This window comes from Papaver somniferum, chromosome 8 (genome assembly GCF_003573695.1).
Source record: "Papaver somniferum cultivar HN1 chromosome 8, ASM357369v1, whole genome shotgun sequence".
NCBI classification, from domain to species: domain Eukaryota; kingdom Viridiplantae; phylum Streptophyta; class Magnoliopsida; order Ranunculales; family Papaveraceae; genus Papaver; species Papaver somniferum.
Window position 1 is genome coordinate 95,926,289 of NC_039365.1, and position 14,883 is coordinate 95,941,171.

Below are 14,883 nucleotides of genomic sequence, written 5' to 3' on the forward strand. Positions count from 1 at the left end.
TTCCAACCTAGGTCTTGTAATTCTCTTGCTCATGAACTTGCTCTATGGGGATGAACAGAATTAATTATGGGGAGACGGAATTAATTACCCGAATTGCATGGCTCTTTCGGCTTTCACTATTTATGGATGTATTTATTTAGCATACTCTTAGGGAGACTTTTTTTTTTTGATAGGTTAGAACAGTGGTCCGTAGAACTACACCTAAGTAGGTTAACTTAGGATTTATGCTACAGGGATTCGATCCTCAACCTCCCCTGTGAGAGAAAGCTTGAGAACCATCATACCACTTGGAAATAGTGGGACTTTCACTTTTCTACTTTGGGCAAAAATATCAGATTTGATTACAGTTTGTAGATTTGTAATTAGTGGATGTGTATTTATGATCTTGATTTTGGAAACAGCAGGAAAAAGGATTATACAGATTTGATTATCTTACACAAAATCCAAACATGAACTGTATGGACTTACTTTACTGAACAACAAATTAAGCTAGAGATGAATGTAGTACGTCTTTTCTCTCATATTTTATACAGCTACAGCAGATTTAGCTGCAGGTTCAACCCTATTTTCAACTGGAATTTCAACAAATTCAGACAAAATTGCTCTGAATTCGTCTCCTCCCACGGTTTCTTTCTCAAGAAGGACTTCGACAATCTTGTCCATGGCTTCACGATTATTTCGTATGTGAGTTAACGCGATCTCGTATGCCTTGTCTGATATCTGCTTAGTTGCGACATCAATGTCTTCAGCTAGTCTCTCTGACATTGAATTCCTCGCCATCATCCTCATGATAACATCTTGGCTTTGAGCTGAGGTGTCCATGAGTGACCATGGACCAATGTCGGACATTCCAAATGTGGTTACCATCTGTCATTCCAGATGCAGTAATCTCAGTTCAATGAAATATGTTAATTGAAAGATATAACTTCTAAGAACCTGTTCGCTGTTATGGAAATGCTTAAATGTTATAATTTCACTTACTTGCTTTGCCAAACCAGTAATCTGCTGCAAGTCACCAGCTGCACCAGTGGTGACCTCAGACTCACCGAAGATTATTTCTTCCGCTGCTCTACCTCCAAGTCCACCGACTATTCTGGCAAAGAGTTGTTGCTTAGATATCAGAGTTGGATCATCTGAAGGAATGAACCAAGTCAACCCTCGTGCTTGGCCACGTGGAACTAGGGTCACCTTTTGAACAGCATCGTGCCCTGGAGTCAAAGTTCTGCAAATACAAAAAATAAATCTCTAAGAAAATTTTAAGAAGCAAAATTTGGTATAAATACTTAAAGAACTTAAGACAGTAAGACAGGGTCGTCAAGAAGGTTTGATGAACCTAAGAGGTCACCAACAATGTAGCTTCCCGCAGGTTTTATCCCTAAAATATGCTATCCTAGAAAAAAGCACAGTCCACATTTCGTTATCGAAACTGATACCATTATTTATCCAACAAACAGTTACGCCAATATGGTTTCTGCTTCACCGACAGTATAACAAGCAAAACAACCTTTCACATATTAAGTCAAAAGAACAATGGAAAATTTGAAAACTGTTCCACATCAATTCCATAGAAGAACTACAGTATGAAACAGGTTGAACTATAAAAACTTAGGCAGAAAGGCATCAGTAACACAACGAATATTCTTGTTGTGAGAATATATTCTCATATATAATAAGAAGAGGACAAAGAACAATGCAACTAGAGAACTCACCCACAAATAGCATGACCAACTTCATGATATGCAACCAAACTTTTGCTCTTTCCATCAGTCATAACAGTTCCTTCCATTCCGGCAACAATCCTATCAATTGAATCGTCAATTTCTTTCGATGAAATAGAAGTTTTCCCACGACGACCAGCCAATATAGCTGCCTCATTTAAGAGATTTGCAAGATCAGCTCCACTAAAACCAGGTGTTCTCATGGCTACCACTTCGAGGGAAACATCCCCTTCAAACTTTTTGTTGCTACCATGCACCTTTAAGATCTCAGTACGTCCACGTACATCCGGGACATCAACCATTACCTGAAATAGAACGGTATTAAATAATTACTCCAGCAAAATCACAAGAAACAGTGAAAAGAACTTAACATTGAGGACAATAGCTAACCTGTCTATCAAAACGACCAGGCCTCAATAAGGCAGAGTCTAGAATATCTGCACGGTTAGTTGCTGCAACAACGATAATACCTGTGTTGCCCTCAAACCCATCCATTTCAGTTAGAAGTTGGTTAAGGGTTTGTTCTCTTTCATCATTTCCACCTCCGATTCCAGCCCCTCTTGACCTGCCAACGGCATCAATTTCATCCACAAATACAATGCAGGGTGCATTCTCTTTGGCCTTCTTGAAAAGATCACGAACCCTAGAAGCACCCACACCGACGAACATTTCAACAAATTCAGAACCTGAAATTGAGAAAAAAGGTACACCTGCTTCCCCAGCAATTGCCTTGGCAAGCAATGTCTTTCCAGTTCCCGGAGGACCAATAAGGAGAACACCTTTAGGAATCCGAGCACCAATGGATGTAAACCTCTCTGGTTTCTTCAAGAACTCCACGACTTCCATAAAATCTTGCTTCGCTTCATCTACTCCAGCAACATCATCGAAGGTAACACCAGTATTTGGTTCCATTTGGAACTTGGCTTTCGATTGACCAATATTAAGGGGAAAACCAGGACCACCTGGACCGCCCATCCCTCCACCTGATCGCCTTGATAGAAGAAACAGACCTCCGATTAAGATTAAAGGAAAAGCAAGATTTCCAATCAAGTTAAACAATAGAGAACCGGAATCCTCTTGAGCATTATGTGCAGCAAAATCAATGTTCTTTTCTCTAAATTTCTGAAGAAGCTCTTGGCTAAGGCCTGGGAGTTGTACCCGAACTCGCTGTACTCGGTTACCCAACTCAGGAGAAAGAGCCTCGACAATAGCTATTGTACCGTTCTCGTAGAGATCCACCTTTTGAACTCTATCCTTGTCCAAATACTCTAAAAACCTAGAGTAAGACATTCTTGAAGAGGATACTTCTTGGTCATCGGCCAAAGCTTTTCCAGTTCCAACTATAGCAGGCAAAGCAAGTCCAGCATTACCAAGCAACAGCTTTAGGAAGCCTCTTCTTCCTTCGTGCTGGTTCTGGTCCAAAGATGCTTTTACCACAATGGATGTTGATGCTTTTCTTAAAGACGGGAGACAAGATGAAGGAGACAAATGTTTTCCGTAAATTTCTTTGTTAAGACTTAATTTACTACCGGGGGTGGATAAACCATTTCCGACGAGGCATGCTGATGAAGCAGCCATTTAATCAATTCGCTGGTAAACGCACACGTGCTCCTTTCGTCCAGGAAGGCAGCACTGTAACAAAAGAACACGAAACCAAAATCAGAACCAAATTTCTTATTTAGGATGAATAAAAAGTTAACACCAACCAATTCAATCCATGAGACATCAGTAATGGTAAGTTATAACCTGATGCTAATTCTTTAATTAAGCATAACTAACAAGCATAAATCAAAATTCAAGTTTCAATTCTGTGGGCATAAACTTGTTGACATCTCAATCCAAGAGTACGACAGTTATTGAAAAAATCATCATTTTGAATCTACCTGTTTTTGTTTCACCCCAGAATGAAACCCAAACCCAATTCTCAAACAAACACACACATAGGGTTTAAACAGCTAGTATCATGTTCCTTCAAACTGTACTAACTTTTCACTTCATAACATAACCTTAAAATAACAAAATTATGACATTCCTTATCTATTAAAGTTACCAATTTTACTAAATTCAAGATCAACATAACCTCAAAATTATCACTCTTGCTGAATTGCAATACTAAGAAACTATTGAACAATGACTGACTAAAACTAAAACTAACCAAGTAGATATATTTATATAATGGAAATCAACAAGAACTCGACAATAATACTAAGTACTAAAACAATGAATTCAAGCTAGAAGGAAATTGAGGTTTACCTTGAAAATGGTTGATGAGAAGTGGAATCAAAAAATAATCTAGAGGGATTTGAGTTTGGGGGATTAATATAAAATGGAAGAAGAGTATCTGAATATAGAGAGAGTGGATGTGGTTAAAGATAGTTATACGTGGCAGATTGTAAATGGATTTTTATTCATTCATCTCCTCCCCCAAATACCTAAGATTTTTCAGTTCCCTTCTTTTTGTTTCTTTGTAAGATGGTAATATGGCCTACTGTAGTGGAGGTGTTGATTAAACGAAACTGCGTCTCTGATAAGGGCACCCGTAAACTGATTTTTCATTCAGCAGCTAATTGCGCTTTGTATGCCGTTTATACCAGTGATCTGAGTTCGAAACTCGCCAGCACCAAATTCTTTACCGATCAAAAATAAAAAAAATACCCAACTTAAACTTTTGGATTTTGGTAAGTTTGACAATGCCATAATGGGCAATGAGTTGCCTAGCATGGTTTGAAAATCTTGGTGAGCTCACTGGAATATGTTTTAGTAGTCCATGGACTATGACATTAATCTCAAAAAATTAAATAAATCATGTAGGATTATTCGGGGTTAAGCATCTCTGTGGATTTTGTTGTTGTTTCATCACAATGTTTCACCAGGATTTGATTAAATAGATCAAATTCAGTTGATTAAACAAAAATATATTATTCCCTCCGTTTCTACAAAATAGATACTACCGCTTGTGTAGAAACGGAGGTGGTATAAGATTACTTCTAGGTACCTCATTTGATGAATGACCTGAATTTAATAGACTCCACTTTTTACTGGTCAAGTGGTAACAAGTGAGATGCTTGTCTAGTAGAACCGTAGATTCCTAGGGCGACTGCTTAGGCAAAATATCAGCGAGGTCTTTTTTTTTTTCCAATGATTTTAGTCGGTCCCAAGTATTACATACGTGGGCGATTTTGGTTCAAGATATGCAAATTAAACATACTCGTATTATTACATAGAAACAGCAATGCTTTTACTCCAAGAGTGTGGACACGCTGACTGCGAATCACATTCCAATTAACGTTTCTCTGAAGACAAGTCGGCTATTAGTCTCACTGTCACTGGTCCATTTTACTACAGCCTACATTAATCAGCAGTAACACTGTAGAATCACGCGTCCACATTAATCAGCAGTAACACTGTAGAATTAATTGAACACTTAACAAAACCTGATTGTTGAAAAGAATACTTGAAGCTTTTTCATTCTGGATTCTTGCTAAAGTATAACATGTATTAAAAATAAACCAAAATTTCAAGCTAATGAAAATACACTGGAAGCTTTACAGACATAGCTTGTATATTTCTAAACAAGTCCGAAGAAAAACCCGATTACGATCATCTATCCCTTCAGCCAACAGAGTTCTTTCTGGCCATTTTTCAGATGGATTTGTCTTCATTATTTGTCAGACATGCCTGATTAGAATTCTTTCAGTTAAGATTCTGCATTTCGACGAGTTTTCCTCTTCTTCGCTTTATCTTCCTCTCTATATCTTCCTCTTCTCTCTTCCCTTTGACGCTTCTTTGATATCAGTTCTTCCTTGGCCTTCACCGTCTCAAGTGCTTTTCTCTTCTCGTTTTCCTTCTGCTTCTTTTTAGTCATCTGTACAATAAATGTCAACCAGATTAGAGGCAAACTTGAGCGACTTCAGTATACTGACCGAAAGCTAGTGAATAATGGTCCACATAACTAAATCTCTGTACGAGCTTTAGCAAAGCCATCAACAACACCCACAAGAAAACAACAAATAATGTTGTTTACGCAATATCCAAATTGGGGAAACTAAATGATTGTGAGACAAAATCAGAAAGAGGAATAGTAACTCCAGTTTATCTGATCATTTGTCTAAAGAGCCTAACCACCTAAACAGGTGGAGATTAAGCTGAATTGTTTGAGTTGTGGTCTTAAGTTTGCTGATTTCTCCATTTCGACGAGCTGCATTCAAGATGCATGACAGTCCAACATAGGAATTCTACATAGACTGCAAATCGTGACCAAATATTATGGGAGTTAGCTGGATCAGCCTAGAAGTTCATACCTTTTCCTTTCTCAACAGCTGAAGCTGAGTGACAAGACCACGAATGTTGCGCTCCCCGGGTTCCATGATCACAGCAGGTAGCTTTCCAGGAATCTTCTTCTTAGGACGAAGATCCTTGGGTTTTGATCCAAATGGGAGTGCAGCTTGCAGTGCTTTGGGGATTACCGTCGGATTAAACTTCCTTGGTTTCCGTTCAATTGGCTGTGCACAAAAAAAATAGAGGTCGGATATGGAAAATAAAGAATTTATAAGCCGTGAACTAAAATCATTATGAGTTTGCTTTAGGAGGAAACCTTGTAGAGCGAATCCTTGTTAACAGGAATAGGGATATTATGCTCTCGACGCAGCTCAGCTACTGTTTTCATGCCTTGCCAGACACGGTCACGAGGTTGCAAGGCCGACGTTAACAGGTTGAAGAAACGAGGAACCTCAACTTGAGTCCACGCACGCAAGAAAACAATATCACTCATAAGAATCCTGTCCTCAAATGTGCATCTAGCAATCCCTTCTCTAGCTTGACCTCCCTTCCTTTGCGGTTTATTACCAAGCTCTTCTTTTGCAGCCTGCCAATAATAATACAATTAGAAACACGAGAAACTTGGTTCACAAGAAATCACGAACTACTAATAGAGCATAATAGGCCAGGAGTACATGATTCAACATAAAAGTCTCAACAACACGAGCATTTACTTATAGAAGAAAGAGTTCTTGGCTTCTTACTTCATTGCACATTAGCCAAGGTTCTGAGCTCTAACACAACAAACCTCAGAGGACCACATAAATGATCCAACGATGATCACAAAATAGAAATTTAAACTAAATGGATTAAAATTAAATGTACTGCAAGTTGTTTTAGATCTTAAAATACAAAATAACAGCATGCAAGAGCAGATATAGAGGAAAAGAATATGTTGCTAAATTAACACACCAACCTTTTTAACCTGCCCCCGAATTCCACTCACAGTCCGAATTGCTGCACCCTCAAACCTAGCTATTTCAAGATTGGATGTAAACATGTCCTTGATAAGAGCAGTTTTCTTGAAAATCTTGCAGGGAGTTCCAACTAGCTTGATTTTCTTCACTATCTTTGTGGCATGGTTAAATTCAAGTACGACGGCAGTTGCTGTAATCCGAAATGCTGCCTGAGGACCCATATGCAAACCATTCAGCAAACAAAATAAAAATGCAAGAAACGGAGAAATTATTATACATCTTTCTTTAAATTATACTCCCTCCGTCCCCTATTAAGTGACCTATTTACTTTTAGATTTTGTCCCATTGTTAAGTGACCTATATCACTAAACAAGGAGATATTTCTTAAATTATCCTTTTAATTGATTATAAGAAATATATGAAATATGCATAATTTGATAGGCATATTTATATTCGTTACGTAAGTGTTTTAAAATGCTTTTCAATGGTATAAAGTTTGCGAACATCAATGGTGTAGTTTGAGAGATAAATCATTTCAAAATTTCACTAATTATTATCTATAAGGGTATAATTGTAAAATATGCTTAAAAATATTCTTTTTCATTGCTTGCCTTAAAAATTGTGCAAATTTGAACTAGGTCATTTAACAGTGGGACGGAGGGAGTATATATCTGCATACATTTTCTACCACAATAAAAAGGTCATATGTTCTGATCAAAATAAAGGGAAAGTACGTATTTCAGTTTTTTCCAGTTATAAGCCAGATACTTTTAAGAAGTAGAGGATAAGAAATACGAACATAATGTTATATACCTTTTTTAATGAATTGCTCCCATCTACATAGAAATAGAAAATAAACAATAACGATAATTGGACGTTCAAGTAGACAACATCAGACCTGGTTGTTTGCCACACTCTGTACAGCAACAACTCCGGTATTGGGAGGTGCAAGAGGGCCCCAGAACATAGCAAGACAGTGCATGTGTTCGGGTGTGTATTTAAGCATTCGATGCCTTCCATTGCTGTCCTCAATGGCATAAATGGGTGTGGTCTGGTAACGTCTCCAACCAATTGAAACAATGATTGGATCTCTTGTCTTCAATACCTTCCTATGCCATCTATGTCGTTTCAGTCTCGCCTGAAAGAAACAAGGAACCCCATTGCACACATGTTACACACAGACACACAAAGTGTGTGATCATGCAAGCCATGAAAGATAACTCAGTTGGGTTAACAAGAAATAGTCATAAGTATTTTGCTATCAAATTAGACTCAACAATGAATCGTCTCCCATTTAAGCAACTAAGAAAGTTCAAAAACATAACAAGAAAAATGAAGCTGATCAGTAAAAGCATTGCAGGTCATAGATGTCTCCTTAAATAGGGAAGACTACGACGAAGAGGAGTGACAACTGCACAATGACAATGAATTTCTAAATTAGCATTTTCAGGTGATATATCTATGGTGATGTAGACGGAATGAGGAGAATATTCAAGAGATGTTGTTGAGGAGAAGTTTAAGTTACATAGACAAGCAAACTAACATGTGTAACCGTACATTTCTTGACTGAGTTCCGGCATGAGCCAAAGCATCTCTAACTAAGTGTAGTCAACATACCGGTTGGTCACATACTGGTCACGCTTAAGGCATACAAATGTAACCCTTATACAAAATAGAATGGTGATACATAATTAATGCTGGGCTTCAGTTGTACTAGTACAAGTTAACTAACATGTACTAAGACCGGTAAGCTATAAATGCTGGGCTTCAGCTGTTCTGCTACCAAAGCTGTCGATGATTATCTGGTACCTTTTGTTTACTGAGTTCAAGCATGAGCTAAAGCATTTATAAATAGGTGTAGCCAATGAAGGGGTTGGCCATATACCGGCAAAGTTCACATCCAACTATAACCCTTACACGAAGTAGAGTGGTGAGACAAACATTATCAAGTAAGTGTCGTGCAGAACATATCAAAGTTCCAGAAGGGAATATCTAACTATTTAACAAGTAAAGTTCTTCGAAATGGTGAATTAAATGGAAATATCACCTTGTGATAGTCAAATAAATAACTTAGGGAAGGATAAATACCTGCATATATCCAGCATTTTCCTCTCCCAGACTGATACCTCCAACGAGAATAGGATGACAAGGATCAAAATTCTGAACCATCTCATAAGGAACGTCATGCACCTCCAACCTCAAATAAGTCCCCGTTCTAAAGCCCTCAATCTCCAAGCGGGTTAGCTCATCAAGATCTTTGAGTTCATCTATATTCCTCTGTTTTCGAATTTCAACCTCCTCCTTCAACTGCAATATCAGAACACTTAGCAACAGTTCACAAACTCAAATTTATTGCGCTATGAAGCCAGTTTACCTTTTCATAATATTCAGAACCATTAGTTTGTGGCCGGTGGAACTTGGACCCATCTTTTGATTCAGTACCCTCGTCTGGCGATTCAGAACCATCGCGCGTAGATCATAGTTAAGGTATGCATTAAATATTCTGGGACACAATCTTATGATCAAAATGCATGCTAACTCAAAGAAGCTAAGAAGGAAGTCGTGATTATTGAATCAGAAATTTAGGATGGTAATATTTCCCAGTTCAAGTCAAATGAAAGATAGCGGGGAAACTGCATATGATTAGGGAAAAGGATATGAATCAAATTTTGCACGCAGTGCTAGCTTTTTAAGCCTCCGCTCCTCAGCTTCGGGGTCAACATTATCCATTGCATCCGTTGATACATCAGGCTCTACATGGGCCCCATACTTCTCTCCTGTTTCTAAATCTTCAAACTCGCCATCAAGAGAAGCATCATCATCACCATTCACATCAGAGGCTTCACCTCTACGGGCTGCCTTGGACCAATCTCCAGTGACAAAGCGGTCACGAATAGTTTCAACCATTTCTCCATTTTTCCAGTCTTTAAGCCTTCCACCATACAATAATTTAGAGCAATCCTCAGAAGAAGCATCATCACTCTCCAGTCCTTCCCTTGATTTCTGCAACATTAGGAACAACAATTTGCATTTGAGATGAGCTTTAGTTCGATAAGAAGTAAAACATAAAATCACACCTCTCGGTAGCCATCAAGTCCGGTACAACCCAGCTCATATTGCTGGCTACAAAAAATACTCTCTAGTTTCTACATAAGCTGACAATAATATGTATCTAGTAACTATATGAGTGTACCTTCGCTTTATCTTCTTTTGGATAAAAGAAGTCACCGTCGTCACTTTCTTCATCTTCACTACTACCATGTCCTTCAGCGGTGGAGGTTGTTGACTTCCCCGTAACTTTCCCATATACAATTTCCATGAGATTAGCACCTTTCCTTGATATGGTTCTCTCGATCAAGGATTCTTTCCACTTGGAGGCATTTCCCAACCCATCATCTTCTATAAGATGAGTAAGATGAGATGAAAGATCAAAACACAAAAGAAAGCATCAGTGGATGGAATTGTATATACTATTCTTCCTTGCATGAAATTGAGGCATTTTCACACTTCTACTATCTGTCTAGTTTAAAATGAAAGGTTACAATGTACCATCTTCTGCATGGTCCTCTTCGTCCTGATCTGAAAATTCTGAATCTTGAGATGACTTCCAGCCATCACCGTCTTCGTTGTCCTCCTCGTCATCATCTCCATCTTCATCCTCAGAATCCTAACATGAATTAAAAATTAAGACGGTATGCCACAAAAATAAGTTGTGACTTCTATGAAGAGTTGTTATATCATATAGAACGAAACCATGAACTAGTACGGGGGTGGAAACAAAGACAAGTACCCAAAGCCAATAGCCCAGTGATGTGACAATGAATTCGCAAACCTTTCACAATTTTTTATAAAACTAAACAATATACTATTGTGTTGCATAATAAGAGAAGTGATTGTTGATATGAACATATCTATGTCCACGGTGACGTTAAGAAAAACCCAACAGGGAACCACCAAAGAAATAGAAGGTAGGGCATATGCATAACAAGATAGACTCAGGTAGACAAGATTATGGCCTTTTTGGAATCTAGATAAATAGATAATAAAATCTCATTAGTTGGCAAAAAATTAAAATAACTACAGTGACTACCTTCAGATCAACAGCACTTCCAGAGATAGCTTTTCTTCTTACCCTTCCGTTGTGGAATTCAGTTTGCTCTACTACCTTAGGTTTTGATTCATGTAACTTATCATCATCCCCATCTTTATCTGAAGAGCCATCGCCTTCTGTATCAGAACCATCATTCTCATTTTCAACAATTCCAAGCTTTCTGTCGGTGTTGCCTTCGTCATCCACATCATCTTCATCATCAGACCCATCGGATTCATTTTCTTCCTCGGAGTCATCTTGGTCTGATATTTCTCCATTATGTTCATGTCTATCTTCTGAATTACCACTAAAAACAGAAATACCACTGTTTTTCAATTTCTCATCAATTGAGTATTTAGTATCTTGAAGTGATTTTACCAACTCCTCGCCCACGTCACGGTCATTTCCTGGTACAGAAGAATTTCAGCAGACAAAAAAATGTTGAAAACAGAGAACACGTGATTGACAGAAACAGGATGGAAGCTTCTACTCTCGAACAATCATACTACCGTTGTGTGGAAAAGTAGCCATAAGGTTACAGATAATAGAAAAAAAAAATCACCTTTTCGAACAGCTTTTCCGTTTGCATCATCAACATTAGAAAACTGAACAGCATGATCAGGAATTTCTATGTATACTGCATCCTTGTCATATAGAAGATCCCCAAGACCAGACATAGGCGCGTAAAAGAGTCTTTCCTTGTCCCGCAACCCCTTTTTTTTAGCAGCAGATGGTAAAGGGCAAGGATCGGCTAAGCTCGTAACACCAGCTAGTGGGAAATCACCAACACCAGCAATATGCACCTGGCCAATATGAACTTGAGTCAGTCCATATACTTGTATGATGAAGCAACAAACAGAAGAATGTGTCGAGAGAGGCCATTCATATCGCATAGGTCACTTCCAAAAGCTGATAAAATAATGTTTGCCGTTCAATGCACCAAAAACTATGTAATCTGGCTAAAATAAGTACCTTGGTTCCTTTCTTAATATTACAACCTCGAACATAACCATACAAAATTACGTTCCTGTCGCGTTTTTTGTCCATGTGCACTCTTTCTGGAGGAGTAACATCTTCAAAACGATCTACCAGCACATACGGATGCGCAGCTCGCCATGACAAAGGATGAAATTTCATAACCGATATGAATCTTGCCAGATTATGAACTTCACGTTTGGCATACCTGTAATCATTATGGACAAACAGCTTTCTATGAGTTCAGTGTTCCATTTTCTTTTATTTTCTTTTGTGGAGACCCTTCAATTTAAAATTGGCTAACACTATTGGGAAATGTTATACAACAAGCAAATGAATTATATAATGCTGCTTCGCAGTATCCGTTTCAGATAAACTTACTTCCCATGGATGAGACCAGATAAGTAAAACAATTTTGCTCCATCATAGATTTCAGTCCAGAAACGATGCTTGAGGCGCTGCTTGGTTTTTCTAAGTTTTTTTACATCTTTGAACTCGTCCAGATGTGTAAGCACCCCCATAACCTTTGGAAAGCCGTGAACTTGTAATATATTAAGGAACTCAAATGTTTCCTGTAATGACAAAAGCATTTTCCATTATAAGAAAACTCTACTAACTAGTAACCAGTATAGGTTTCAATCCTGAACCCTGAAACTCTAGTAACTAGCTTCTTGAAGAAAAATACTTCCAGTAGCAAACACAAAAAAGTATATTGTCACATCTATCGCCAAACAATGACTTTCTTTCTAATATGAAGAAAGGTTGAGATCTGTGTAACAATGATACAGGTGCGTGAATTGATGTCTGATATTCGGAAGATGTGTCTGTCATGGTCAGCTAAGAAAACAAAATGTGGAGGTTGTACATATAGAAATTTATTCATTTTAATATGTGATTTAATTTCTAGTTATCATGCATGCAAGATATTGAAATATATTCACAGAATAGTACAGGTATTCAAACAAAGTTACGATGAGAACAAGAACACACATCTATTAACCAAATAGGCAAAGATAATATTGAGATGCTCGAGCAGTGTGAATATAATTAGTGAAGAAGCTCAATAACCTCGTAAGCCATCAAGATGGGTGGATTTCACATCAGCTATCGAGTCAAACCACAAATCATATGCCAAGACACCCTCTTTGTTTAGGGAGTGTTTGTATGTAAAACAACAAAGTGGGAGACATTGGTTTTTAATGAAAGAAAACTAGAATGTTAGGCGTAGGAAGGTAAGCATGCAATTTGGAGTTACCAACCTCGGTCGTTACTAAGGTGCGTAATTCATTATCTTCAGATACAGTAAGAAAGATGTTTGTCAGGATAAACTTAATGCAACCAACCAAAAACAATACACAAACCAAACCCAAACTAAATAACCAAAGAATATGCGGAAAAGAAATAAAAAGATACATGAAATTCCATAGCAACAAAGGGATATCAACTTCGTAAGATCTTAACTAGTAACGATCTTCAAGAATTTCGGGAAAAGTATCAATGGAATTAACTCCAAAATTGTAATAGATGGTGAACATGGGTGAATAGCAGTATTAACACTTGATATCTTATCCAAAAATGACTGGTAGTGAGTACTACGAACCTAAATCTTTAATTATAGAATGTGACTGCAGCTATAACAGTGTACTCAAGACCATCATTAATAGACACTCGAATGCAGTTAACTCATACAAAAACCTCATTAAGAACTCTACTAGAACTTACCATCTCAAACCCATAACTTCCATCAATTAGTAATAATGCTACATCAGCATACTTTGCCGCATCAATCATCCCATTAATATCATTGGGGCACTCTACAAACTGTAACCGCCTTTGTTTACCTAACAGGAATATCCAAACAGAATGATTACCATTTAGTTAAAAACAACAAGGGAATGTAGATTGAGTCATTCAAGACTATAAATACCTGATACGATTGTAATGGGCCCTCGAACCTCGTTTAGATTATGCTTGGTATAATGCTTTACTAGCGATTTAATCAACAGGGACTTCCCAACCTACAACACAAAATGCCCAACCATGGGAGGTTTAATCAGCTATCACCAAACCTAACCTAATTATCAAATTAACCATCAGCTATAATATTACCTTGGGAGGTCCATGCACTACAATAACATATGGAGCTGGTTCTCCAATAGTACGATCAATAGTCGGAACATGAAGTCTGCGTTGCTCTTTCTCAGTAGCTCGTGATTGTAATCTCTTTGCCTTGGTTGACGAGTTAAATGCAAATGCCTACAATTGAAAAATGAAGATAAATAAATAAAACCAATTTTTCAAAAATAAAGCTACAGAAACTGAGCAAGTAACGAAAAACTTACTTTTGGATTGTGAGTCTTCTCTTGAGATGCGTCCCGTTTCCTTTTCTTAGTTTGATCCTTTTTCTCAGCTGAAGGACCAGCTTGACGAGATCTATGGGACTTATGAGATTGTTCTTGAGAACTAGAAGGAACTGACATTTTCACATAAACCCTAGAAGAATCGTGATGGAAATTCTTCTTATTTATTCTTCTTGTTGGTATTGTTGTAAGGGTGATTTCCTGATGTGCCCCCAATTTAGTGTGCACCTTACTTTTGTGTCCCCGTTATTTTGCACATTAAAAAAATGTCCTTCCAAAACGTTTTTCCATCTCGTTTTATTCACTAACTAGGGAATGACCCATGCCGTAATGGTACGGTTTTAGATTGTTAATGCTATTTTCTATTTACACAATGTGGTCTTGCTAACGCATTCGATGTTTTACATGTAAATATCTTATAGGATCTGGCAATGTTTTGTTGTTGTTGTTTGTTTTTTTTTTCTTTGAAGCATTAAATTTATTAAACTATTAAGGGACGATTACAA

At 37.7% G+C, this 14,883-nt stretch overlaps 2 protein-coding genes across 2 annotated transcripts; both read right to left on the reverse strand.

Annotated features, from left to right (window-relative positions):
- Nucleotides 1–355: 355 nt before the first annotated feature.
- On the reverse strand, nucleotides 356–4,128 carry LOC113302159 (ATP-dependent zinc metalloprotease FTSH 2, chloroplastic). The gene is made up of 5 exons (XM_026551012.1): nucleotides 3,972–4,128; nucleotides 2,109–3,350; nucleotides 1,710–2,023; nucleotides 982–1,222; nucleotides 356–867 (listed from the first exon to the last, which is right to left on the reverse strand). Exons 2-5 carry the CDS (start codon nucleotides 3,294–3,296, stop codon nucleotides 526–528), a joined length of 2,085 nt encoding a protein of 694 aa, XP_026406797.1. The 5' UTR covers nucleotides 3,297–3,350; nucleotides 3,972–4,128; the 3' UTR covers nucleotides 356–525.
- A 995-nt stretch (nucleotides 4,129–5,123) lies between these two features.
- Nucleotides 5,124–14,532, reverse strand: LOC113302160 (ribosome biogenesis protein BMS1 homolog). The gene is made up of 18 exons (XM_026551013.1): nucleotides 14,360–14,532; nucleotides 14,127–14,273; nucleotides 13,945–14,035; nucleotides 13,740–13,858; nucleotides 12,399–12,589; nucleotides 12,015–12,225; nucleotides 11,605–11,845; nucleotides 11,043–11,449; nucleotides 10,502–10,619; nucleotides 10,146–10,351; nucleotides 9,612–9,955; nucleotides 9,327–9,423; nucleotides 9,041–9,259; nucleotides 7,851–8,090; nucleotides 6,952–7,161; nucleotides 6,313–6,582; nucleotides 6,020–6,220; nucleotides 5,124–5,583 (listed from the first exon to the last, which is right to left on the reverse strand). Exons 1-18 carry the CDS (start codon nucleotides 14,495–14,497, stop codon nucleotides 5,416–5,418), a joined length of 3,618 nt encoding a protein of 1,205 aa, XP_026406798.1. The 5' UTR covers nucleotides 14,498–14,532; the 3' UTR covers nucleotides 5,124–5,415.
- Nucleotides 14,533–14,883: the final 351 nt, after the last annotated feature.

Excerpts from the sequence above, each read along its gene's own strand:
- LOC113302159 (XM_026551012.1), bottom strand. The coding sequence starts at position 3,296 with ATGGCTGCTTCATCAGCATGCCTCGTCGGAAATGGTTTATCCACCCCC. Across the intron at positions 2,024-2,108 it reads CTGGTCGTTTTGATAGACAG|GTAATGGTTGATGTCCCGGA; the intron begins GTTAGCTATTGT and ends GTTCTATTTCAG. Across the intron at positions 868-981 it reads TTACTGGTTTGGCAAAGCAA|ATGGTAACCACATTTGGAAT; the intron begins GTAAGTGAAATT and ends CTGGAATGACAG.
- LOC113302160 (XM_026551013.1), bottom strand. The coding sequence starts at position 14,497 with ATGTCAGTTCCTTCTAGTTCTCAAGAACAATCTCATAAGTCCCATAGA. Across the intron at positions 14,274-14,359 it reads AGAAGACTCACAATCCAAAA|GCATTTGCATTTAACTCGTC; the intron begins GTAAGTTTTTCG and ends TTTCAATTGTAG. Across the intron at positions 10,352-10,501 it reads AGAGGACCATGCAGAAGATG|AAGATGATGGGTTGGGAAAT; the intron begins GTACATTGTAAC and ends CTCATCTTATAG.